Genomic DNA, 21,793 nt, shown 5'->3' with positions numbered 1-21,793 from the left:
TGTTCCCCTGGTTCAGCCCAGGCCATTTCTAATGAATTCACTTTTTCGGCTTCTATATTTTGCATCCCTTTCTGTGGTCAAAAAACACTTTCCGATACTGGACTTTAGCCTTCTGTCTCTGTGAAATCCCTGTTTGAACCTACAACTCAGCCTTGTATGGTGTACATTATCCTATTGTCACCCATTCTTCTCGTCGGTATAGACTTCTTTCAGTTCTTGGACCTCTATGGGACCCATGCTTGAAACCCCCTGCTCCTTGGTCTCCTATTTTATCATGCTCTCTGGGAATCTGCACCACATGCTTTTAAACTTGTATTTTCCTTTTCCTCTTTTCCTGTTCTTCCACTTACCTCGAATTCCTGTCACATGAACGGAGGAAACGGAAAGTACACTCAAGCGTTTTGGACAAGGACCCAGCTTCCTGAAACTTTAAACTCTTCTGGTGCATGTAAGAGAAGGACAACCTCCTCCTTCTGTTCACTGCTGTCCTCCTGATAGGGTTATAATTTTGGTGGATTCCTTATGGAGCCATTTCCCTGTGTCCTGGATTAGCCAGTGATAACTAGGTTGTGTCCTTAGCGGGTACTGATGTGCACAGCTGGTCACGCGTGCCCTTTGTTTTTTTTTGCTGTTAACATACTTTACTCTGGTGGTAGCATGATGACATACTTGGGGCTTGTGACATAGGGCCTGATTTAGATCTTGGCAGATGGAATACTTCATCACAAACGCAAAGGATATCCGGTCGGCCATATTGTGATCTCCATAGGATATAATGGGATGGTAATAAGGCGGATGGGATATCCATCAAATGCGTGATGGAGTATTCCATCCCCGAGATCTAAATCAGCCCCATTGATTTGAACCCTGGGCACAGCTTAATACAGCAGCCTCAATGGCCAATCAGAGAATAACTCAGACAAGTTAGAACAGACATGTCAGGAAGCTAACAAGATGAACAAAAAAAGTAGGTTTTAGCGACTTCTAGTGCCAAGACAGGACCCCAAAGAGTTTTATATACTCGGTCTTCAAACTGGATAAGTTAACTATGTTAAAAGGTTCACACACACGTCTTTCACAAAGGAAAAGGACAGTTAATGAATCCTAGATTGAAAAGGAGTCTTGCAGCAATTACATCTCTGCCTGCTTGACATTTCCTTTGACCTGGCGTAAATGGAAATGTGCCCTACTAAGAGGGGCTGTTCTGATGAAGGATGATGGAAAATGATTCAGCATGTTTTTTTTTTTTTTCCAGTAATTCAATATTGTTTGCCCCTGGTCTGTGGATACGGATTGTTGCACAGGTGTCATCTGAGTTTTATTTGTGTGCTGTTAATCAGCGCTCAGAGTATTACTTGTGCTGTACAGTCATTGCTCATGGTGTCACTGTTGCTGGGTTGGATTGGCATCCATGGGTCGCTGCAAACATCAGAGGTTGTTCATAGTCTAGTATTTTCACGATCAAGGTACTAGGGGCACTCTGGATAGGTTGGTTACCACCTTGGTGCAGGGCTAATGTGACATCGGAATCTAACTAGTCCAAATGGATCCACATTTTGGGCCCAAGTCCATATATGGGAACGCACCTAAGAGAATGGGTCCTAGGAGTAGTCCGCACTTTCTTCTTGGGCATAGAATGGTTGCTACTAGATGTCAAATGGTCCATTCTACACTGGGGGAGGCGTGACTGTCTCACATCCTGAACATTCCTTGTCAAGGGCCCACAGCAGCCTCTCACTTACAAGTAGGGTGGTGTACTTAGGATTCTGCCTTGCAAGTTTGCTCACCTATGCCTCTACCAGAATTAGTGCTGTGACCCACGTGTCACTGGTCTTCAGGGTTCCATATCTTCTGGGATGGATTTCCTCTCGAGTCGGCCCTTCACACAGTTGCAGTTTGTTTGGACCTGGCTCTGGCTCATTGTCATGACACAGTATGCACCAAAACAAAGCGGTACCACTCTGCTGCAACCTGCCCTAATTTATTCAGCATGCTTTTACTCGGAACATTTACTGTAGCCCTATTTTAAAAGTGTGACAATTCCCGCGTCTGAACACATTCTTCCGCAGCCTGACCACTTGCCAGTTCTAATCCAAGAATCTCTTGAATTGGAACATCATGTGACCTATCATATTTCTCGATCAGTTACACTAACAAAATTAGTGTCCCGGTTACTTCTTATCCTCCTCCTTCCCCACATTTGACAAACTATTGTGTGAAATATCTCTTCACAAAGAGGAGCCATAATTCCCTCTCCATCTGCCTGAATGCAGATACCCTGTTTAGCTGAGACATATTTTCCTCCGTGACCACATATGTGTAATATGGGTCTGAGATGAAGAGGAACAAGCCAGTTTACCAACTTAGGCACATTTAAATCGATGTACCCATTTATACAAATGGAAACTATCTTTCTGCAACAAGAAGACCTATTTTGTTGCAGTTCATCTTCCAAGACGAATAACCTATTTGGCTCCCTGAATCCACAGTTGTTTGAGATTGGCTTTAAAGGCAACTGAAGGAAAATCCTTTGTATTCAAAATAAACAGTTCCTACACTCTTTAGGGGATATGTCAAACAGGAACAGACGAATACAACACTAGTGAGTTGATCATTAAATCTTGTAAGGGACACTGCTTTCATCATGTTTTCACCTCCTTTCTTCTCCTCAGTTCTTTTATTGTTCCAGCTCTCATTACTCCTCTTCTGTTGTACTGAGCTGACTCTCTTGAATACAATTTATGGTTGTACAGCTTTTATGTATGCATGGGGAATTGGCTAGTGCCAGTCTAGCTACAAATTTAATATGGCACTTTAAAAGTGAATGTCACGGGGAAGAGGGGGCGGATGCAGGTTAGACAGAAGAGAATTGCATTGAAGTCCATTATCCAGAGGTTTACACATGAGTGTGGCGTTGCTTATAGAGGAGGGTCTTCAGTTTCTTCCTGAAGAGCAGGAATGACGGGACTTGCTAGATCTGGGAAGGGGGTTGCAGATCCGTGTAGCTGTGCAGAAGAAAATTTGAGATATTATCTTCTCCATTCAGCGTTTTTATTTTTCTTCCCAGTGAGTTTGAGTTATGTTGCCCAACCAAGATCTTGATCTTCCATCTTATGTTGTATTTTGTCCTAGGCTGGAGCAGAATCCGATGCCCAATCTGTTTGGCAGCGGGCCAGAGAGGGCCACCTTTGAGCAGCTGGCTCCAGAGGTCAGGATACTGCATCTACATCTAGCAACCTAATGGTAAACTGTGGGGTAACCTCTTTCTCCAAGTCCCTGTGTGCAGGTAGCAAGGGGCAGGTTCGAAATAAAACTGATCACTCACCTCATTATTGCATGATACTAGACACTATTCCTTGCAGTGGGTCCCCAAGATTTCCTTAGTTTCCTTCCCCCTTGAGTGATAACTCTAGGGATCACACAAAAGCTAAAGATTGTTTTTAGGTACAATACAGCATATAAGTTGTTAAACTTCGATGGCAAATCAAAGTTATCTCCTTAAAAGCAATACATATTTAATCTCGAATTAGACAGATAGCTCAGCTAAAATGAGAGACAACTATGGCAACCAGAAATGCCCAGCAGGTTTGTTTACGGTGAAATGGCCCCAAATAGACTTTCCATGAAAAACAGCAAAATTATCATTTGAATCTGGCCACGTTACTCACTGGACAGGCTTTCTAATTATTTGTATGCATTCAATTTACTGACTTTAAGATGCCCCAGCTTCAGGTAATAACTACTTTGTTTATAAGTATGTAGCTAATCTCTGATGGTAATCTAGACAAGTCTATGCCACTGTTCTGTAAAACAAGTGATGAGACTGCTGATGTTGTCTTTTGAGCCTGAAGTAAATTATTACTTTACTACACTAGAAGTCATTCAGATCATTAACATGTTCTATTTGGTTTGCTGATCTGAACTCTTCTAGACTATGTAAAGTAAACAAAGCTCTTACTAGCAAACTACCCTGTAAGCACGTCAACGAACTAGACCACTCATACCTCTAACAACAGTATCAGCTAAGTTGTAATGTCACAACTCCTTTCCGAGGGCCACGGCAAGTAGGAGGTACTGGGCCCAGCTGTGGTGGTTGAGGTCTTTATCTCCTTATGGCCCAGGTCTAGCCTACTCTGGTCTCTGAGCAACTCGGCCAAGTACCACTTCAGGACTTGTCTCTCAGTGATAGCGTGGGTTGAGCAGTCCAAGACTTCTCTGGAAAGAGGTCAGTGTAAGGCACACACAGGTTCACAACTCATAATACATCCAGCAACCCCAGTACATGATTATGTAAAAAGGAGTGTTTACTAACGCACCATACAATACAACACACTGCAAGTAATATACATAGCCTTCTTGAGACCAGCCCTCTAGCATTACCAGATCATCTTTCCAGTCCCACTTTCCCGTTTATGGCTGATGGTTATTCCCCATTCACGTGGCGCCATCCAAGCTAGTCTCTGCTAAGGCATCCAGCTCTCAGAAGTTCTACTGGGGCTTTGTTGCAAAGATCTCTGAGTCCCCACACTGGATTGCGTCAGTCAGAGCAAGTTGCTAAGGGCCCGCCGTCCAATTGTTAATCATACTTATTCTCGCTATGTGGTGGTTTAGAGACCCCGGGTGCACCTGGGCAGCCCAAATGATCCTAGAGGGCTGGAAGCTGCGGTCACGGTGGCCGACATCATCATTGGCAGGCCTCTGGTGTGGTAAGCCTCTTTTAGAATCCCAGGGCAGGTCTCCGATGCTCCTGGATGGGGGAGTTAAAGTATTTGCTCTCACTCTCCTCTGGTCATAGCCTGTGGCCCGCAGTGTCTTCTCAGCTGTCCATGGATTCAGGGAGACAGCCCTCTTCTTCCTTCATGGTTCCTTCCTCCTGACAAGGAGGTACAGTTGCAGCAGCACGCAGAGGGTGATGACCCTCTCTCTTTACCATGACCCCACCTGGGAAATGGCAGACACAGACAGCACTGATACGATGATGGCCCTCTTTGGGTCATGGAGCTACCCGTTCCTCACAGTGCAACCTCAAGGGTGTTAACCCTTACTTTTCACCGTGGCCCTCACCTAGCAGGGTTACAGACTTTGGCATACAGGTCAGAAACCCAATAGGTGCGGTAGTCTCGACTGACTAGAACTTCAGGATCCACACAGCAGGATCCCCACTGGACCTCCCTCCCTCCGAGCAATCTCTTTCACCTCACAGGGTGCACTGGTCTTGGGTCAGGCAGAAACCGGTGCTACAGGCTCAGGGTGAGTGTTCTTGATCCTCCAGGGTGATGGATAGGCATCCACACATATCCAGCTTGCTCAGGCAACATTGTGTGCTATCTCCTACATGCAGTACTAGCTCAGAGGCCCACATATATCCTTGAACTTACATGGACCTACTTTGGACATCCCAAGCGAGGACCTCAAAGCCTTACCAGCCTTCCGGGGTTATAAGCAGGCTTCCCTTCAGTCCTGCGTGCTTTGTTGCAGAAGAAAAATCTATTTATTGTAGAGTTCAAGAAGGAAGAGCTGAAGATAGAATTTTGGTATTATAGAATATTGTGTGGACTGCATTGGCAGGTCACTATCAAGCTATCATCAGCACTGTTAACACACTGTATCCTTTTCTGTCTTCCCCTTAGTTCAGCTTCCCCATCAACGTCATAATGAGTAACCTGTGGCTCTTCGCCCCCCTTGTCAGCAGGTAAGAGAGCACTGTCTCACATTTGCCTTTGCATATGGCCTCGTAAAACCAAGAAGCATTGAATATCCTCCTACAGCTCTAGAGTCATGGAACCTTGTGTCATCTACTTGTAGTGTTTAGCTTCATAAAACACAGAGAGTAGCTACCTCGGCATCTGAAGGTTCCTGCGACACAGTGAGATCTCAGCATCTGTGATTCACCGAGTCACACAGTGTAATTGTCTGTAAATTTGTTGGTTCTTGAATCACCCAGTACCATCTCCTAAGAATCTGTAGTTTCCAGAGGGACCTTCAGACTGATTCACAATATTGTAGATTTTTATATGCAAAGTTCATAAAACATGAACTATGCCGACATATGTGTACTTCATGGGTTTTGCCTATTCACATACATTATCTTGTAACTCCTGCCTTAAGTATGCATGTTCTAACGTACAGGCATATGTATTCATTAATGGAGAAGGAGGTACACCTATTTTTAAAAAAGTGTGCATGAAGAGAGGGGGTGATTTTTATTGCAAAGTTTATTTGTATATCAAAACTGCTTTGATGTATGGTTGTATTGTATTGGTTGTTGAACTTCTGCACACTGTCTACTCTTTGTAAGCCAGAAGTTATGCTCTGTAAGTTTGAGGACAAAATAAGCATGGGAAGTGCATGTTTCACCTTTCTTGGTCAATGATGACTGCACTGGGTCACATTCTTATCTATCATTGTTTTGCTCCCTGTGTCACTGACGACCTGCAAATCGGGCTTGCTCCTGCCCCAAAAGGCACCACCCACCCTGACCTCTAAGCCACGCCTACTCTGAATAGAAACACAGGGAATCCCAAGCCATTTTTGGCCTTGTTTGGCCTCATCAGTGACATGCAACTGGAGTCTTGTAGGACAGTGAGCAAACAACGCACATTTTGGCATACTGTCGTGCTTTATCCTCTCTGAATGGGAACACCACCCATTTCGGCTTTGTTTGATATCATCAGCGAGGTACAGCTTGAGGCCTTTGGGGCAGCAGGCGCTGGTCTTTTTAGGGCATTTCACTGCAAAAAAACATGTGGCCCACAGCAAATACCAGTGGCTGAGATTAATTCAAGCAATCCACCCATCACTGTTTTAGTTTACTTTCAATGTGCAGCTGTCTTTCCAGCTCTATTGCAACCAACACATACCTAGCATAAGTTACACACATCACAAATGGGTTCACCCATTTTTTGTGACTCACTTTTGTGGATTGTACATAATATACAATGTGCATGTTCCAGATATTCCTGGGTCAAAGCATTCCCCACTCCTAAAATAGCCTTGAGAATCTGCTCTCTTGTTTTCCCTTCTGGGATTATGGTCTCAGGAAAGTGAGGCTCACTGGATCAGATTCTGAGGACTGATTCTCATCCCTGAGACGGGGTCGGACTGGTTGATGTACGACTCTGGCATTTTGGCATCTAGGGGGCTGGTTTCAGAGCAGGATGGGCTGCTATGGCACAAGCATGCCTCCATCTGTGTCAAGGCTTCCTGCACTGTACGGCTGGTTTACACAGTTTTGCCAGGCCTGATTTTAGTTTCCAACCCTGCCCAGCCTGAAACACTTAGTATCTGTCTTGGGGCTCTCCCTATTGTTGTGGCCTAAAACACACACTACCTCTTCCTGCGGTATGGCATCTCACCTGAGTTTGAAATGTATATTGTGCAGCTTTCTAACAGTTATGGTTTGTTTCTTTTGTGCCCCACATGCAGGATTCTCGAAGGTAAACCATCCAGCAATGCCATGGTTCGCACTACTACTGCAGTCACCATGTTCCATGCTGGGGTCAAGGTAAGGCCTCTGTTTGTAAGACTGCTTTGGTGGCTGCGTACTGCTCATATAGTCTGGAATTGTCTCGTATATACTTCCCAAAACTCCAGCGCTTATGGACCAGGTGCAGGCTTGTGGCAAAACTTCCTTCAGTTCTAATCCTGGCTTCTTCACTTCACTGTACGGCATAATAATGGACAAATCTCTTCGTTCACAGTGGTTCAGTCCCATCATGTTCACCAACTGGAAAAGGTCTGAACTAGGTTAGGTTATCTTATATTGATTGATTTGTATAGTACACTAATCACCCAAGAGAGTATCAAGGCGCTTGGCCATTTGTGTGATTTTTGTGGTCCCCAAGATGCTTGTACAAAGAGCCAAGTCTTCAGCTTCTTGCAGAACTAAAGAAGTGAGGAGAAGGCTCTGATGTGAGGAGAAGTGTGGCACAATGGTTAGAGCGGTAGACCCTGATGCAGAGATCTGGCCCGGGACCAGGATTCAATTCCCGCCTCAGCGGGTCTTGGGGTCAATTCCCTTGAACCAGATAATTCTCGCCTTGGTGCCTAATCTAACTAATTTGTCCCACTCTGTAACTCTGGGCAATAGCTTGCTTAATCTCCACAACGGCCCTGACAGCGCTTGGATGCCTGGCTTCACCCTGGGGGTTGCCCAGGAGTGGGTGCCTCACAGGGAAATCCAGGAGGGGTTCCACAGAGGTATGCATACAGCGCCTTGAGACCCTAACGGGTGAGTAGTGCGCTATACAAGTGCAAAGTTTAAGTTTAGAGGGATGTCGTTCCATGTCTCAGCTGCAGTGTAAGAGAATGAGCTACCTCCATTTTTGATTTTGTGGATGCGGGGAATGTGTGCAAGTGAGAATGAGGCAGAGTGTAGGTGTCTGATGGGTTGGTGAAAATGCATGCGGCTATTCAGGTACTCTGGTCCTGTGTTTTGTAGGGCTTTGTATGTGTGCATGAGAAGTTTGAATTGGCTGTGCTTGTGAATGGGGAGCCAGTGAAGCTTCCTGAGGCAAGGTGTGATGTGGGAGGACTAGTATGAGTCTTGCAGCAGTGTTCTGGATGGTCTGGAGTCTGTGTGGGAGTTGTTTGGAGATTCTGGCGTAGAGTGTTTTGCCATAGTCCAGCCTGCTGGTGATAAGTGCCTGCGTGAAGGTCCGTCTGGTGTTCTGAGGCAACCATTTGAAGATTTTTCGCAGCAGGCATGTAATAGGATATAGAAGCAGGAGGGGCACACTGTGTTGACTTGAGCCGTCATGTTGAGTTTGTCATCCAGGATGATTCCTAGATTGCTTGCGTGGTGTTAGTTCTGACGGCTCCCCCCCATGGGACTCCAGATGGAGTCCCATAGGGGGGGATCATGTTGCCGAAGACCAGTACTTCCATTGTGTCAGAGTTGAGCTGCATGCAATTGATTTGCATCCACTCTGCTACCATGGACCACCAGTTGGTGAAGTTGGTTCTTGCGATGGTTGTTTTGTCTGTTAAGGAGAGGATAAGTTGGGTGTCATCGGCTTAGGAGTTGACGATGATATCTTGTGATCAGATGATGTTGGCAGGCAGTTTCATGTAAATGTTGAAAAGGGTGGGACTGAGGGACGATTCCTGTGGGACCCCCGCATATCAATTTCTTGGTCTCTGATGTGAAAGGTCGCTACCTGACCCTTTGGGTTCTTTCTGTGAGGAAGCAACAGATCCATTTGTGAGCGGATCTTTGTATGCCAATCTGGTGGAGTCTTCTGATGAGAGTGTTATGGGAGACAGTGTTGAGGGCCTCAGAGAGGTCGATCAGGATGAGTGCCGGTGTTTCTCCGCTGTCCAGGATGATTCAAATGTCATTGGTGGCAGTGATGAGTGCTGTTTTGGTGCTGTGGTTCTTTGTGATTCCTGATGGAGTGTTGTCTAGCAGATGGTAAAGTTTGAGGTGGGTTGTCAGTTGCTTGTTGATTGCCTTCTCAATCACATTGGCTAGGTAGGGGAGTAGGGAGATGGGTCGGAAATTGCTCAGTCAATACGGGTCATCTGTGGGTTTCTTGAGGAGGGTGTTGATTTGTGCAAGTTTCCATTTATCTGGGAAAGTGATGGAGGTGTTGATGATGTGGGTCAGGGTGGTGCTGATTAGTGAGGGTTCCAGGTTGTTGATTTAGTGGTGGGCATGTGTCCGTTGGGGCCCATAGGTGGATGGTCTGCATGAATGCCACTGTGTTGTTTCTGGTGAGGGTTGTCCATTCGGTCAGGTGGCCTACTTAGTTGGTGGTGGGTAGGTTAGCAATGAGTTCTCTGGGGTTGGGTTAGTGTGTGAAGTTGCTGTAGATGTTTACAGTTTTGCTGTGAAGAAGTTGGATAGGTTGTCCAGAGTTGCTGGGGGCAGCAATGTTGGCGACAGTGGCTGAGGGCTAGGTGAAATCCTTGACAATTGGGAAGTTCTTGCAGCTGTTGGAGCTTCGTTCAATGTGGCCCATTAGTGTATTTTTGTTGGTATCTCTTATTTGCTGGTGATAGCGTCTGAGAGCAGCCTTGTAAATAGTTCTGTGAGCGGTGTTGTGCCTAGTTGCCCATTTCCTTTCTAGATGTTTACAGTGTCGTTTGGTGTCTCCGAGGTTTTCAGTGTACCATCTGGCCTACTTTTGTGATCTACTATGCTTGTGGGTTTGATGGTTGTGAAGGAGTCTGCACAGTTCTTGATCCAGATGTTGAAGTTGTCGAGGTTGTCTGAGTCTAGGTTGATCTGCGCTGAGGGCGCTGAGCCAGTTTGCTTCTGTGATTTATTTATTTATTTGTATTTATTTTTTTCCCCCCAGGTGTGTTGACTTGAGGTGTGTTGATTTGGAAGTGGATGATGGAGTGGTTAGGTGGTGGAATTGTTTTTGATGCTGTTGCTTGTGATGAAGATGGGGTCCAGTTGGGTAAGTCCGAATTTGCTCAAGCTTTTGAGGAGTGCTGTGGAGCAGGGGTTGTTTTGGTCTTCCAGGTTAAAGTTGAGGTCACACAGAAGAATGTATGCTCTGGAGTCAGTGGTGAGCAGAGTGACGAAGTTGGTGATGAGGTTGGTAAAAGTGGCTTGTGGTCCAGTTGGTCTGTATACAAAGGTTCCCTTCATGGTGAAGTTTTCTGAGATTAGCAGCTTGAACTTCAGGTGTTCCATGAATGGGTTTGAGTTTTCTGTGGCTGTTGTGTATTTGAAGGATTCCTTGTAGATGATAGCAAGTGCTCCTCCTGGCTTGTGAAGGCGGTCCTGTCGACCGACCTCGTAACCCGCTGGGATTGCTGTGGCAACGTCGGGAGCCAATGAGCGGTTGAACCAGGTCTCTAATAAAGAGGATGTCAGAAACATCACTACTCAGCAAGTCCCATACTTTGGTTGTGTATTTGTTGAGTGATCGTGTGTTGAGAAGTGTGCATGCAAGTGGGTGTTTGCTGTAGGGTGGGGGTGAAGGCGTTGTTGGTGCTTGTGTGACGTGTGTGTTGGGAGGGGGTGTAGAGTCAGCGTTAGTATTAGTGTGGGGTGTGTGGCTGCTGGAGAACCAGCCAAAGCTCCTACTGTGGTGTGAGGCACAACCCAGCGGCAGTTGGGGGAACAGTGTCCTGGGTCTAGCATCGTAAGGATTGCTGCTGAGTTTTGCTGGGCGATGATCAGACTGGGGTTCCTGATGACGAGCGCGGTCCAGTCCAGACGTGGATGGGCACAGACTGTTTGCCTTTGGAGCTTTGCACGTGCCTGCTGCGTTCACATGTTGCAGCTGCCATTAAGTAGGTGGGGGTGGACTGGGTTGCAGGGTGCTGCGATGTAATTTCATATGCTGAAGGGTAATTGTAAATTAAGTCCTCTTGCCTGGCTTCTCCTTTAAAAGGTTTTGTCAGGAAACCCAGTAATGTCACTTACTGCCCAGATGTATGATGGGAAATTCAGGATTAAGTGCCCTAAAAGAAACAAAGTTTCACATTTTATAAAGGCCCGAAAGTCACAACAACTTTGCAGTTTAATTGTCACAGCTACAGAGACCACGTCTCGCCAATAGAGGGAGCTGTGTGACAGTTGTTTGTTCATGTTGAATTAATCTACCACAGAGGGTTTATTTTCTGTGTTTGAAATGGCGCGAGCAAAGCTATAGGGAGCAGTGGTTGACTTTTCAGAAAACAGTCCTGCAGCATGCGGGTATCATATACGAAGTGATGTCCTTAAAATCATTCCGAGGGCGGAATTGTAGGGCTCTTATGTAACCAGTGGCATGTTCGTTCCAGTCTTTGTCGCCTTTCAGACATACACCTGACTGTGTCCCAGCCCTACCAATTCGAGGTTTCCGTTTCCTATTGTTTCAGTTCAGTACGATGGGCCATGGGGTGGGCGCCTATTGCAAAGAGCTTTCGTTGTTCGGAGGCTGTTAACGTGTGCTAATACTTCAACGACAGTATGCAAATCAGTTGATGATGTGCGCTGTAGAAATATGTAATGTTATTTAAGAACAACCGTGATTATTTCAACCGTGATTTTTTTTCATTCCCTCCCGTAGTCTAACATAATCCCGCCTTCTGCCAGTGCCACCGTGAATTTCCGGATTCACCCCGCCCATACTGTGCAGGAGGTAAAGTTTGATTTATTACTTTGTTCCTTTCCGACGTCATGTCTTTTCATTGTCACTGTTCTGCTTTTGAGGCAGAGGCTAACTCCAAAACACCAACCAAGCATCCGGCAGATTGCATTCAACTGTTTGTAGGAGAGTTGGTGTCTGCGTGCAGCTAGTCGCAAAATGTGTGAGGAGCGCGAGCGTTTACAAGATATTGAATGAGCGGGTGTAGTGTGTGTGTGTGTATATGTGTGTGTGTGTGTATATATATATATATATGTGTGTGTGTGTTTTTCTTAGCGTATTTACATCTGTTTTATTGAAGAGCATTTGTTCGTTAAAGTGCGTGCATATTGGAGCTGTGATCCGTTGGCTGCTGTGTGGATCTGGAGTGTTTGAGATAGCTGTTGCCAGACTCTGGATCTGTTCGGTGGCTGGTACCGTCGTGGGTCCGCTCCAATGAAGGATTTATTTTTCTTTGCCCATTTTTGGCCCCAGCGTTCCTGTTTTCACATTTGTCTTATTGTGAACATTTTTTTGCGTTTCACGGTACAGCGAGGCACAGATATTTTCAAAGCCTGAGCAACAATCGCTGATGAGCAGTGTTGGAACTGGAAAAAGTTACTCCACGACTCCAGAATAGGGTGACCACCTGGCACTGAGGCAAATTCTGGACAGGACTGTAAAAAATTCAGGACAAAGGGTCAAAATTCAGGACAAAAATTCAAGAACAAACGTCAGTTTTACAGACACACGCAAGAGAGGCCATGCCTCACTATGTTGTCAGTGCATTTATTTACTCTTTTTTAACATAGCACTATTTATTCACTGTGGACCTTTTGTGATTGCCTCCTGGTATGCTACATTCAGGTGTCACATTACGACCTTGTTCAGTAGTAAATTAATGCCCTTCACGGCAAGGCCATCACCCCTACCCAAATCTACCTGATCTTTCCTGAAGAGAAAGTAACAGCAACATTTTGATTATGTTTCTGAACATTTCAAAACCCCTGGCAAACAGTTTGGCAAACATTAAGGTAATTAACCTTATGCTAGTTTAAACAAATTGAACAAAAACATCTGGATTACCCCAACCGCCCATGGACTTTCAACCTAATTATTTTAGGCAGGGCAGATGGTGTGGGTGACAGTCTCACACCTAATGACAGGATGGGATGTACCCATAACTTGTCTGTAGTCTCACTGCACTAGAGTGTATGTTTGGGACTCTACATTTATCTCAGAAATGGGAGCCCGGACTACCAATCAAAGATAATGAAAGAGTAGGATGAAATCGAGATCAAATGGGAGATCCATGGCAAGTAATTCAAAGGGTTGTTGCTAACAACTGGATAAATAAAGAAGAGAAAAACAAGGTGGGACAATTCCTAAAATCAGACAAGATGGGTCCACCAAGACTATTTGGAGGTATTGGGTACCTGGGGAATTGTCTGCACACAGGAGCGAAACAGAAGGGGCACTGTCAAGTGGTTGAACAATCAACACCCATCCACCTTGGCAAACTCTTCTTGTGCAATGGTTCGCTGTTAGTGCTTTTGAAGGGTGAGCAGGGGCCAGACCCCTTGCAAGGTTGCGCAAGGCAATTGCCCGCTTAGTCCATGTCTTTGTATGGTTTTGAAATTGAGCAAAAGCCAAACTAGAGATCTGGGTTATCCCTAAGTGTCAAGTACACATAGAATCTTGTAAATATTTGGGATGTAAATTGCACAAACAAAATTTACAAATTTTAAAATGTAATTAGTGTTTCTTTAACATATGGCACTGTTTTTGCCTTCATACACAATTAGATCTCAGAGTGAACTGGGAACCAGTTACCTTTTGATACCTAGTGATTAATATCTACCATTCTTACGCTGATTTCCAGGATGAAAATCTCGGCAGAGCGAACGGTCCCTCCATGCCCAGTTTGCTTTTTGGTCTTCTCTTCTGCTTTCTGTAGAGGCCATGTGGCACTAGCGAAGATGGTGTGCTACCCCAATGATAGTAATATTTTGCAAACCTTCCCCTGCTCGTCCTTCATTCCTTCTTCAGACAGGCCACACATCTGATGTGGTCGCTGTGGCGCCATCGGGAGCTCTGTCCACTCTAAAGCTAACTGTGACTGCGGGTGGATTAGATTTTCTGGACTTAGAATGCTTTTATTTAGCTGCAGATGTCCAATGGGTGGCTCACTGGCTTTCTGCCCACCTCCCTGCATGAGATGGGGTTTACCAGTAAAGACTTTTAAGGAAGGCTTAATGCACTGCTCATCGTTTCCTACTGACCATTCTATGATCACCATACGGGGTTATCATGCATGGCTTTCTCTTGCCTTGCCAGAACCTGTAAACTCACTGACACTAAGAAACCCTATGCTTCTGCACTACCTTTGCTAAGCCTTCCCACTCGCACAGGATGGCTGTGCTCAGAGCAACTCCATCAGTGGCATGTTGCAGGTGTCTTAAAATTGGGGACTTTGTTTCTGAACAGTGAGCTACTAAATTTCCAAACCCTTGTGGCAGACTACCATCTTCACCCCGGTCAACTCCTTACTTACAGCCACCTTAAATAATCATTAAATGCCCTATTTCATGTCTGCTACCTAGCACTAACCCTACAAGAGGTGTGCCAGAAGCTCTGTACCATAGGAAATGGTGGCAAACTGATGGAATGGGTGTACAGACCTATCCTGCAACATGGAAACTACTTCAGATCTTCTTGTCATACTACCTGGGTGATTGATGTAGCCAAACCTCTGCAAGATATGGACTAAAATACTGGACTTTCCCCACAAAGTATCCCACAGCTGTCACTTTAAGTAAATTCATAGTGCTTCCTTGTGAATGCGTTCTGCCCGTTGCTTGCCATTGGCCTTGTGGTTTGTAACTCACAATTTGTTGCTTTCAATTTTCTGGCTTTATTTGTTTTAGGCTATGCAGCTTGAATTCGTCCCTTCCCTTGCCAAAACCTTATTTACAGTATCCTGCCGAGTGCTCCCTTTCTGTAAACAGGCCTGTAAATCTTCTTCTTATCTTATCATATTTGCTGTGCATTCAAAGAACAAAGTCAAATGTCAGGCTCTGTCTTCGGTGGGAACTTAGTGTTTACTTTCCTTTCTCTGACTTCAAAGTGAGAGAATTTATGCGACAATCTTGTTGGATACTGGGGTTAGGAATGAGTTTTTTCTATCACCTGACAACATTTAAATAGACTTCAGAATATATCAGAATTAGAAGTACAAATCAAGCACATTTTGTTAATTCTGAACTGTGCTGGAAACAAATACCTTTACATGATTAAAACAAATCATTGCATTAGGTGATGCAATTTCCACACATCATCGTCTGTGCACAATATAGTTTGATTTGAAAAACTGTATATCTGTGCAAATGTAATGGTCATTTCAATCAAAAATGTGTTGACTGTAATGGCAGTGTGTTACCACACAGAGCATGCTCCACTCCACTCTGCACCACTCCACACCACTGCACCCTACTCTGTATCACTCCACTTTACGCCACTCCATGCCACTGCACTCTTATCCATTCGGAACCACTCCACATTATGCCACTGCTCTCTATGCCACTTCACACTATGCCTCTCTACTCTACTCTGTACTAGTCTACTCTAAGCCACTGCACTTTACGCCTCTCTACACCACTGCACTCTGCTCGTCTGCACGCCATACCACTCCAGTCTGGGCAACACAAATCTAATCCGCACAACTCCACTCTCTGCCACTCTGCAACGCTGCACTGTACGCCACTGCACTCTAAGCTAATTCACTCTATGCTAATGCACTTTACTCTGTAACACTCAACTCTATGCCCCTGCACTCTACATCAATACACTGTACATCATTCTAATCTACTCTGCACTCTATGCCACGGCACTCTACACTACTTTACTCTATGCCATCACACTCTATGCCACTTTATGCAACTCCACTATAACCTGCACTTCTCCACTCTAAACCACCGCACTCTATTGTGAAATAATCTATTTATGCCACTGCACTCTGTGCCACTGCATTCTATGGCACTGCACTCTACCCTGCACCTCTCTACTCTATGCAACTGCACTCTACTCTGAAACAATCTATTCTACACCACTGTACTCTATACCACTCTGACCACTGCACTCTAGTTCAATGCACTCTACACCACTGCAAGCTGACACTCTGCAACACTGCTCTGGCTGCCACTATACTCTCTACACCACTCTGCTCTGTACTACTGCATTTTGCACCAATATACTCTATTCCACTGCATTCTATGCCACTCTACTCTGCCCAATGCCACTCTATGCAACTGCACTCTACACCAGTGCACTCTAAACAACTGCCCTGCCCTTTACTCTGCACCACTGTACTCTATGCCACTGTTCTCTGTACCACTCTACACCACTGCACTGACACTCTACTCTGCAACTCTGCACTCTACACCACTCTACTCTATGCCACTGCACTCTAGGCACTATACTCTACTCTACACCACTCTACAATACTCCACTCTGCACCACTCTACACCACTACACTCTATGCCACATGAGTCTACTCTGCACTCCGACACTGCACCTCTCGGCATTACTGCACTCGCTTCTACTCTATTGTATGCCACTCTACTCCACTGCACTCTATGTAACTCTACCCCATGCCACTGCACTCTGCTCCAATGCACTCTAAACAACTGCACTGTATGCCACTGCCCTCTACTCTGTACCACTGTACTCTACTGCTCTGTGCCACTCTACTCCACACAACATCACTGCACTGACACTCTACTCTGCAGTGTTGCACTCTCCACCACCGTACTATACACCAAAGTACTATGTACTACTGCATTCTATGCCACTGCACTCTATGCCACTCTACTCTGCATCACTCCACTCTACAGCACTTTGCCCTACTCTGCACTACTCTACACTACACCACTGCACTCCCTGCAACGTGAGTCTACTCTGCAATCTATGCCACTGCACCACTCTACACTATTGCTCTCTCTGCCACTCTATTGTATGCCACTCTACTCCACTGCACTCTATGCCACTCTACTCTATCCTATGCCACTCCATGCCACTGCACTCTAAACCACTGCACTCAACACTAACGCACTCTAAACAACTGCACTGTACTTTGCACCACTGGGCTCTGTGCCACTGCTCCTATGCTACTCTACTCTACTCCACACCACTATGCCACTAGCTGTAAGCCATGCTGAACAGCAGCTACTCTAGTGTATAACATGGCTAATGGCTAAAACACATTAGCAAAGCCAATAACTATCGTAGATGAGACCTATTGCTTTGCCAATGTTTGTTAGTACTATGAGGTACCGAAGTACCTGAAAGAACTGTAAAAAATACAATTAAATCATAATAAAGGCTCATACAAAATGCGCAAATACATTTCGGTTAAATAAAAAAAAGTGCTTCTCAAATACAGATTTGAATAATATACAGTTTATAGCTAGTGCTCAAAAAATGTATAACACTACATTAAAACCACACACTCCACAGCTCACCTTGAAACACCATTACAATACCTCTCTGAAAGAAATATCTTTGCCACCAGAAAACTTCAAGTGACTCCTTTTAGTAAAGTCAATGCAGGTTCTCAAGCCCCTTTGTATTTGCAGATTTACCAGTTGGGCACATTTGCATGTCTTTAGGGAAGGAGACCCCCTGTCAAGAAGGTGTGAATCTTATCTGTCTGCCCTTCCCTCAGAGCACAGGAGACTCCCTGCCTTCCAGCCCAGCTAGGGAAACTCCTCTGCCCGTAATTTCACCCTGCCTCCGTTGCCCTTTAGGTGAAAGGCTAAAATTACAGACAAATGCCGTCCGTTAAAGCTTTCATCACGGACAACGGACAGCAGGGCGAAATTACGGACAGTCTGTGAAATTTACAGACGGGTGGTCACCCTACTCCAGAAATTGGTGGTCAAGCCGTGGCTGGGGAAAAGGGTGTGCATCACGAGGGATGGAGTCTGCAAAGCAGTCTGACAGTCGGCTTATGTATTTTTTTAAAATATGCTGTAAAGAAATTGTAAACAAAGACAAATATGACAGTGAATCTGTTCTAGATTACTTATTTAATCACTAAAAGGCTGTCTTTTAAAACACCTTATGACGCACAGTGCTTTGAATGGAAATATAGAAGCGCTAGTACCCACTCTGTGGAGTGCCTGTCTGCTCCTGAGAAGTGCCGGTACTCTCACATTAAATGTATTGCAACAGCGCTGAGAATTGCTGGTACTCTCCTTTACAAATTAAATAAGTGCAGGTACTCGGTGCCGGACAGTACCTGCCCATTTAGAGCCCTGCCTACACTTTGTCACCTGCTGCAGGGACCTTTGTGTTTCCAACAATTTTGAAAGGACTATATTAGCAGACAGATAGCTATGGTAGTTAATACAATTTTGGGAGAGTTCTGTGTGTTGTCCGATCACAGTTTTAACTCATAGCATAGAGGGTTAATGTGCATGCTGCAAAGCACATTGTGTAACATGCAAATCACAGATTTTGTATTTTGTATTGATAGGCAAGGGGACTACTGCTTTTGACACTGAGATCATTTTGTAACTCCCAATTCATAAGTAGCAGACCTTCTGTTTATAGCACAGCAACCTATTTACCAGAAGCAAGAATCTACCTTCAAGCTATAAGTCATGGGTTTAGATCCTTATTTTTTTTTTTTTCTCAATTAATAGTTATTTTATGGTTGCAAAGAAGTGATCTGTTAGGAATTAAAAATGTATTGTTAGTACAGGCACCCGCAATCACTGTGCTACATTTTATATCCTGACCATGTGTTTTTCCCGACCATTCACTCTCAACATATAATGCCTGCAAGTATGGGCAATATGTGATTTCTACACCTTAAAACCCACATTTTCTTAAGTAACAATTTCTGTGTATTGATTTACACATTTGTAAGATTTATTGTGTCTCTTTATGAAGTAAAGTACTCCGACAGCCTTCACTGGGATGAGTAGTGTTATAATAGAATTTAATTAAAAAAAGAAATTAGTAAATGTCATTTAGGTTATTATTTGTGTAATTACTCATACACACAGATAAATCTTGCATTCTAGCACTTCATAGACATATCTTACATAGAGGGGTTCAACAAAGTAAAAAACCTCCCTGTAGGTCCTATTTTCCCTGAAGCACTTGTGAAGTGATAAGCTATGCGTCTTCATTTTCTTCCATTGCACTGGCAACTAGGTGTAAGGCTTGAGATGGCCCCCTTGCCAATCCAATACTTAACAAAAGGTCTGATGGCCTTTTAAGTCAAGGTTTTGTTTTGAACTTGGCTGAACGTGAGAATAGGAATGGACCCTTGCTGCATGCAGGTTGCTGCCCAAACGGGAAGTGCAGACAAAATGCAGGTGCTGCTGAATTATGTCCCAGTGTAAGAAAATGGCACCAGGTCATATTCAATGCATTGTGTTGGGTCGGCCATATCCCAAATGTAGCTGAGGCACTGGGATCCAGGGCGATACTGCTGCTTTTCAGCACTGATCATTAGCTTTCCATTCAATGACATAGGTTGCATCTCAGTGCTCGTTGGGGTAGTATAACTGGAAAGATATAGAACTGTGTACTGTTTCTGTGAAAATGGCAAATGGTTCCTTGTAAAACACACTGGGGCGAGTTGGAAAGAAGATACAATAAATATTTACAAGATAGCTATTGTAAATGTTTTAGAAAATTAGTGCCAAGTCGTGCTGCTTAAGCACTTTTCTTTAGTTACTCATACCATATTTAAGAACACACAGTAGTGTTAAATTGGAGTACAGGCTCTCAGCGCGTGCAATAAATCTCATGCGCTCAGGCTTGATACGATTAAGCCTGAACTCCTGTCCAAGTTTGGGCAGACGTTGGTTGTAAAACAACATAAATCATATAAACCAGCACATAGGGCCTGATTACAACTTTGGCGGAGGGGGTTAATCCGTCCCAAATCTGACGGATATCCCACCCACTGTATTACGAGTTCCATAGGATATAATGGACTCGTAATACGGCGGGTGGGATATCCATCACATTTGGGATGGATTAACCCCCTCCGCCAAAGTTGTAATGAGGCCCATTGTGCCTTAGCAGCTAAGAAAGATACCAAAACTTACAACAAACCCACGAACACTAGTAGCAGAAAATTTGTAAATTAGTGTCACTCAGAAATGACCTGTTGACCTTTTGTGAAGAATAAATCAAGCATAATTTAGCCTGTGAAATATTTGTTTTATGGATGGATCGGCAATTGTAATTCATTATGATTCTTCAGCAAGACAAAAGAGTCACACAATAAGGCTGCTTTGAGGAGTGCTTCATAGTGGCATAATCAAGTTTTTGCTGAACTTAAGTGAAATGCCTGGACATGTTAGGGTCTACTGTGTTGCAGCAAGCAGGGAAGTGGAGACAATAAATAGGCACAGAAATTACAAACCTAAATTAATTTGCCTTTCAGAAATAGAGGACTTTCTATTTTCACCTGAAACCAGCTCCTCTAAGACAGTAAATACCTTCACTTAGTATTTTGCATTTCAAGCCCTGCTAACATTACCTTCGCTATCTTAAGATTGTCAAATACCTGATTTTTCTTCCCAGTGGTCAACTTTCTTCCATCAGCTCAGTTCCATCACCGTCCCTACATTTCCTTCTTCAGCTGGGGCCCACAAGTGAAAATGAAAGTCCTAGTGATTGGATCACTTGAGGACTCACTATTGTCACTGTGGAGCTGGTGTGTGGTCTCCTGGCCCTCTATGGGTCTAATATCTGTTGAGCAGTGCATGTATTTCTAACTCCGTTATACCAGCTGCTGTCACTTTCAGCCGACATATCTACTTCTTTACCTCTCTCGCCTTCCTCGCCTTCTTTTTCCCTGTTCCTTCTGATGTTTCCCATTACTAATCCATCCCTCCTCCCTCCATCCCTACCTTGATAGGTCTGCCTACCCATGGAGTACTGCTTCTTTTGTCACGGGGAAGAACAATCCATTGTGCTCTCAAGACATACTACCCATTTGATCTATTGTGTCTCCCACTTTCCTCTCTCCTTATCTCTTTTTGATTTCTTATGCCTTCTCCCCCCCCCCCCCCCCACTCTCCACGGGCGCACAATTGCTTAAAGAGCTGTATTATTGATTTGATAATTGTTAAATTCATGTTTATGAACTCTGCAGAGAATCACACAATCATACGGTGTAACATATTTATATTTCCTGTCTTATTAGCACTTCAGATCTTCATGGGACAGCAAAAATGTCAAGCGAACTTCATGAGCTTTTTACATCCAGTATGCCCCACAAAGTCGGAAATTTGACTAACCTAACTAGAAGAGGTGCAGGTTGCCAGATAGCCACCATGCTTACTGCTAGCAACCAGTTTATAGTTATTGGCCCTCTGGCTGGAGGGTAAGGACCCATGGTGCTGTGTGGATCTATGGCTATGTACTCAGGGTGCCCATTGATAGAAGTAAGTTCGGAGCTGCACAACTTTCTTGTTGGGGTTCAGGGCTCAGGATGTGCCCTTCCTGCTCTCAGCTCATTGCTCTATAGCTGAGTGGTGAGTTGCTACTGGCCCAGGATGCCAACTTCCAGCAGCCTGTTCAGTGCTGCATGGCTATTTAGTGTGAGCCTCAGGGCCTTTGATGCCTCCCAGTACCTCTTTGGTAATGCTGTTCCAAATTCATGCAACCAAGAATGGGTAGTTGAAGTGGCCAGGATC

General features: G+C 44.6%; 1 protein-coding gene across 2 annotated transcripts in view; it reads left to right on the top strand.

The window, feature by feature from the left end:
* PM20D1 (peptidase M20 domain containing 1) overlaps positions 1 to 21,793 on the top strand; it is a 90,906-nt gene that overhangs the window by 14,834 nt on the left and 54,279 nt on the right. For both annotated transcript variants that reach the window (XM_069238571.1, XM_069238572.1), the window contains 4 exons: positions 3,133 to 3,208; positions 5,631 to 5,692; positions 7,426 to 7,504; positions 12,012 to 12,083. In XM_069238571.1, coding sequence (XP_069094672.1) covers positions 3,133 to 3,208; positions 5,631 to 5,692; positions 7,426 to 7,504; positions 12,012 to 12,083 — 289 coding nt within the window. The remainder of the gene's footprint in view (positions 1 to 3,132; positions 3,209 to 5,630; positions 5,693 to 7,425; positions 7,505 to 12,011; positions 12,084 to 21,793) is intronic.

The sequence above is a fragment of the Pleurodeles waltl genome, chromosome 6 (assembly GCF_031143425.1).
Source record: "Pleurodeles waltl isolate 20211129_DDA chromosome 6, aPleWal1.hap1.20221129, whole genome shotgun sequence".
NCBI classification, from domain to species: domain Eukaryota; kingdom Metazoa; phylum Chordata; class Amphibia; order Caudata; family Salamandridae; genus Pleurodeles; species Pleurodeles waltl.
Note: the sequence above shows the minus strand (reverse complement) of the source record. Positions and strands in the feature narration are given on the sequence as shown.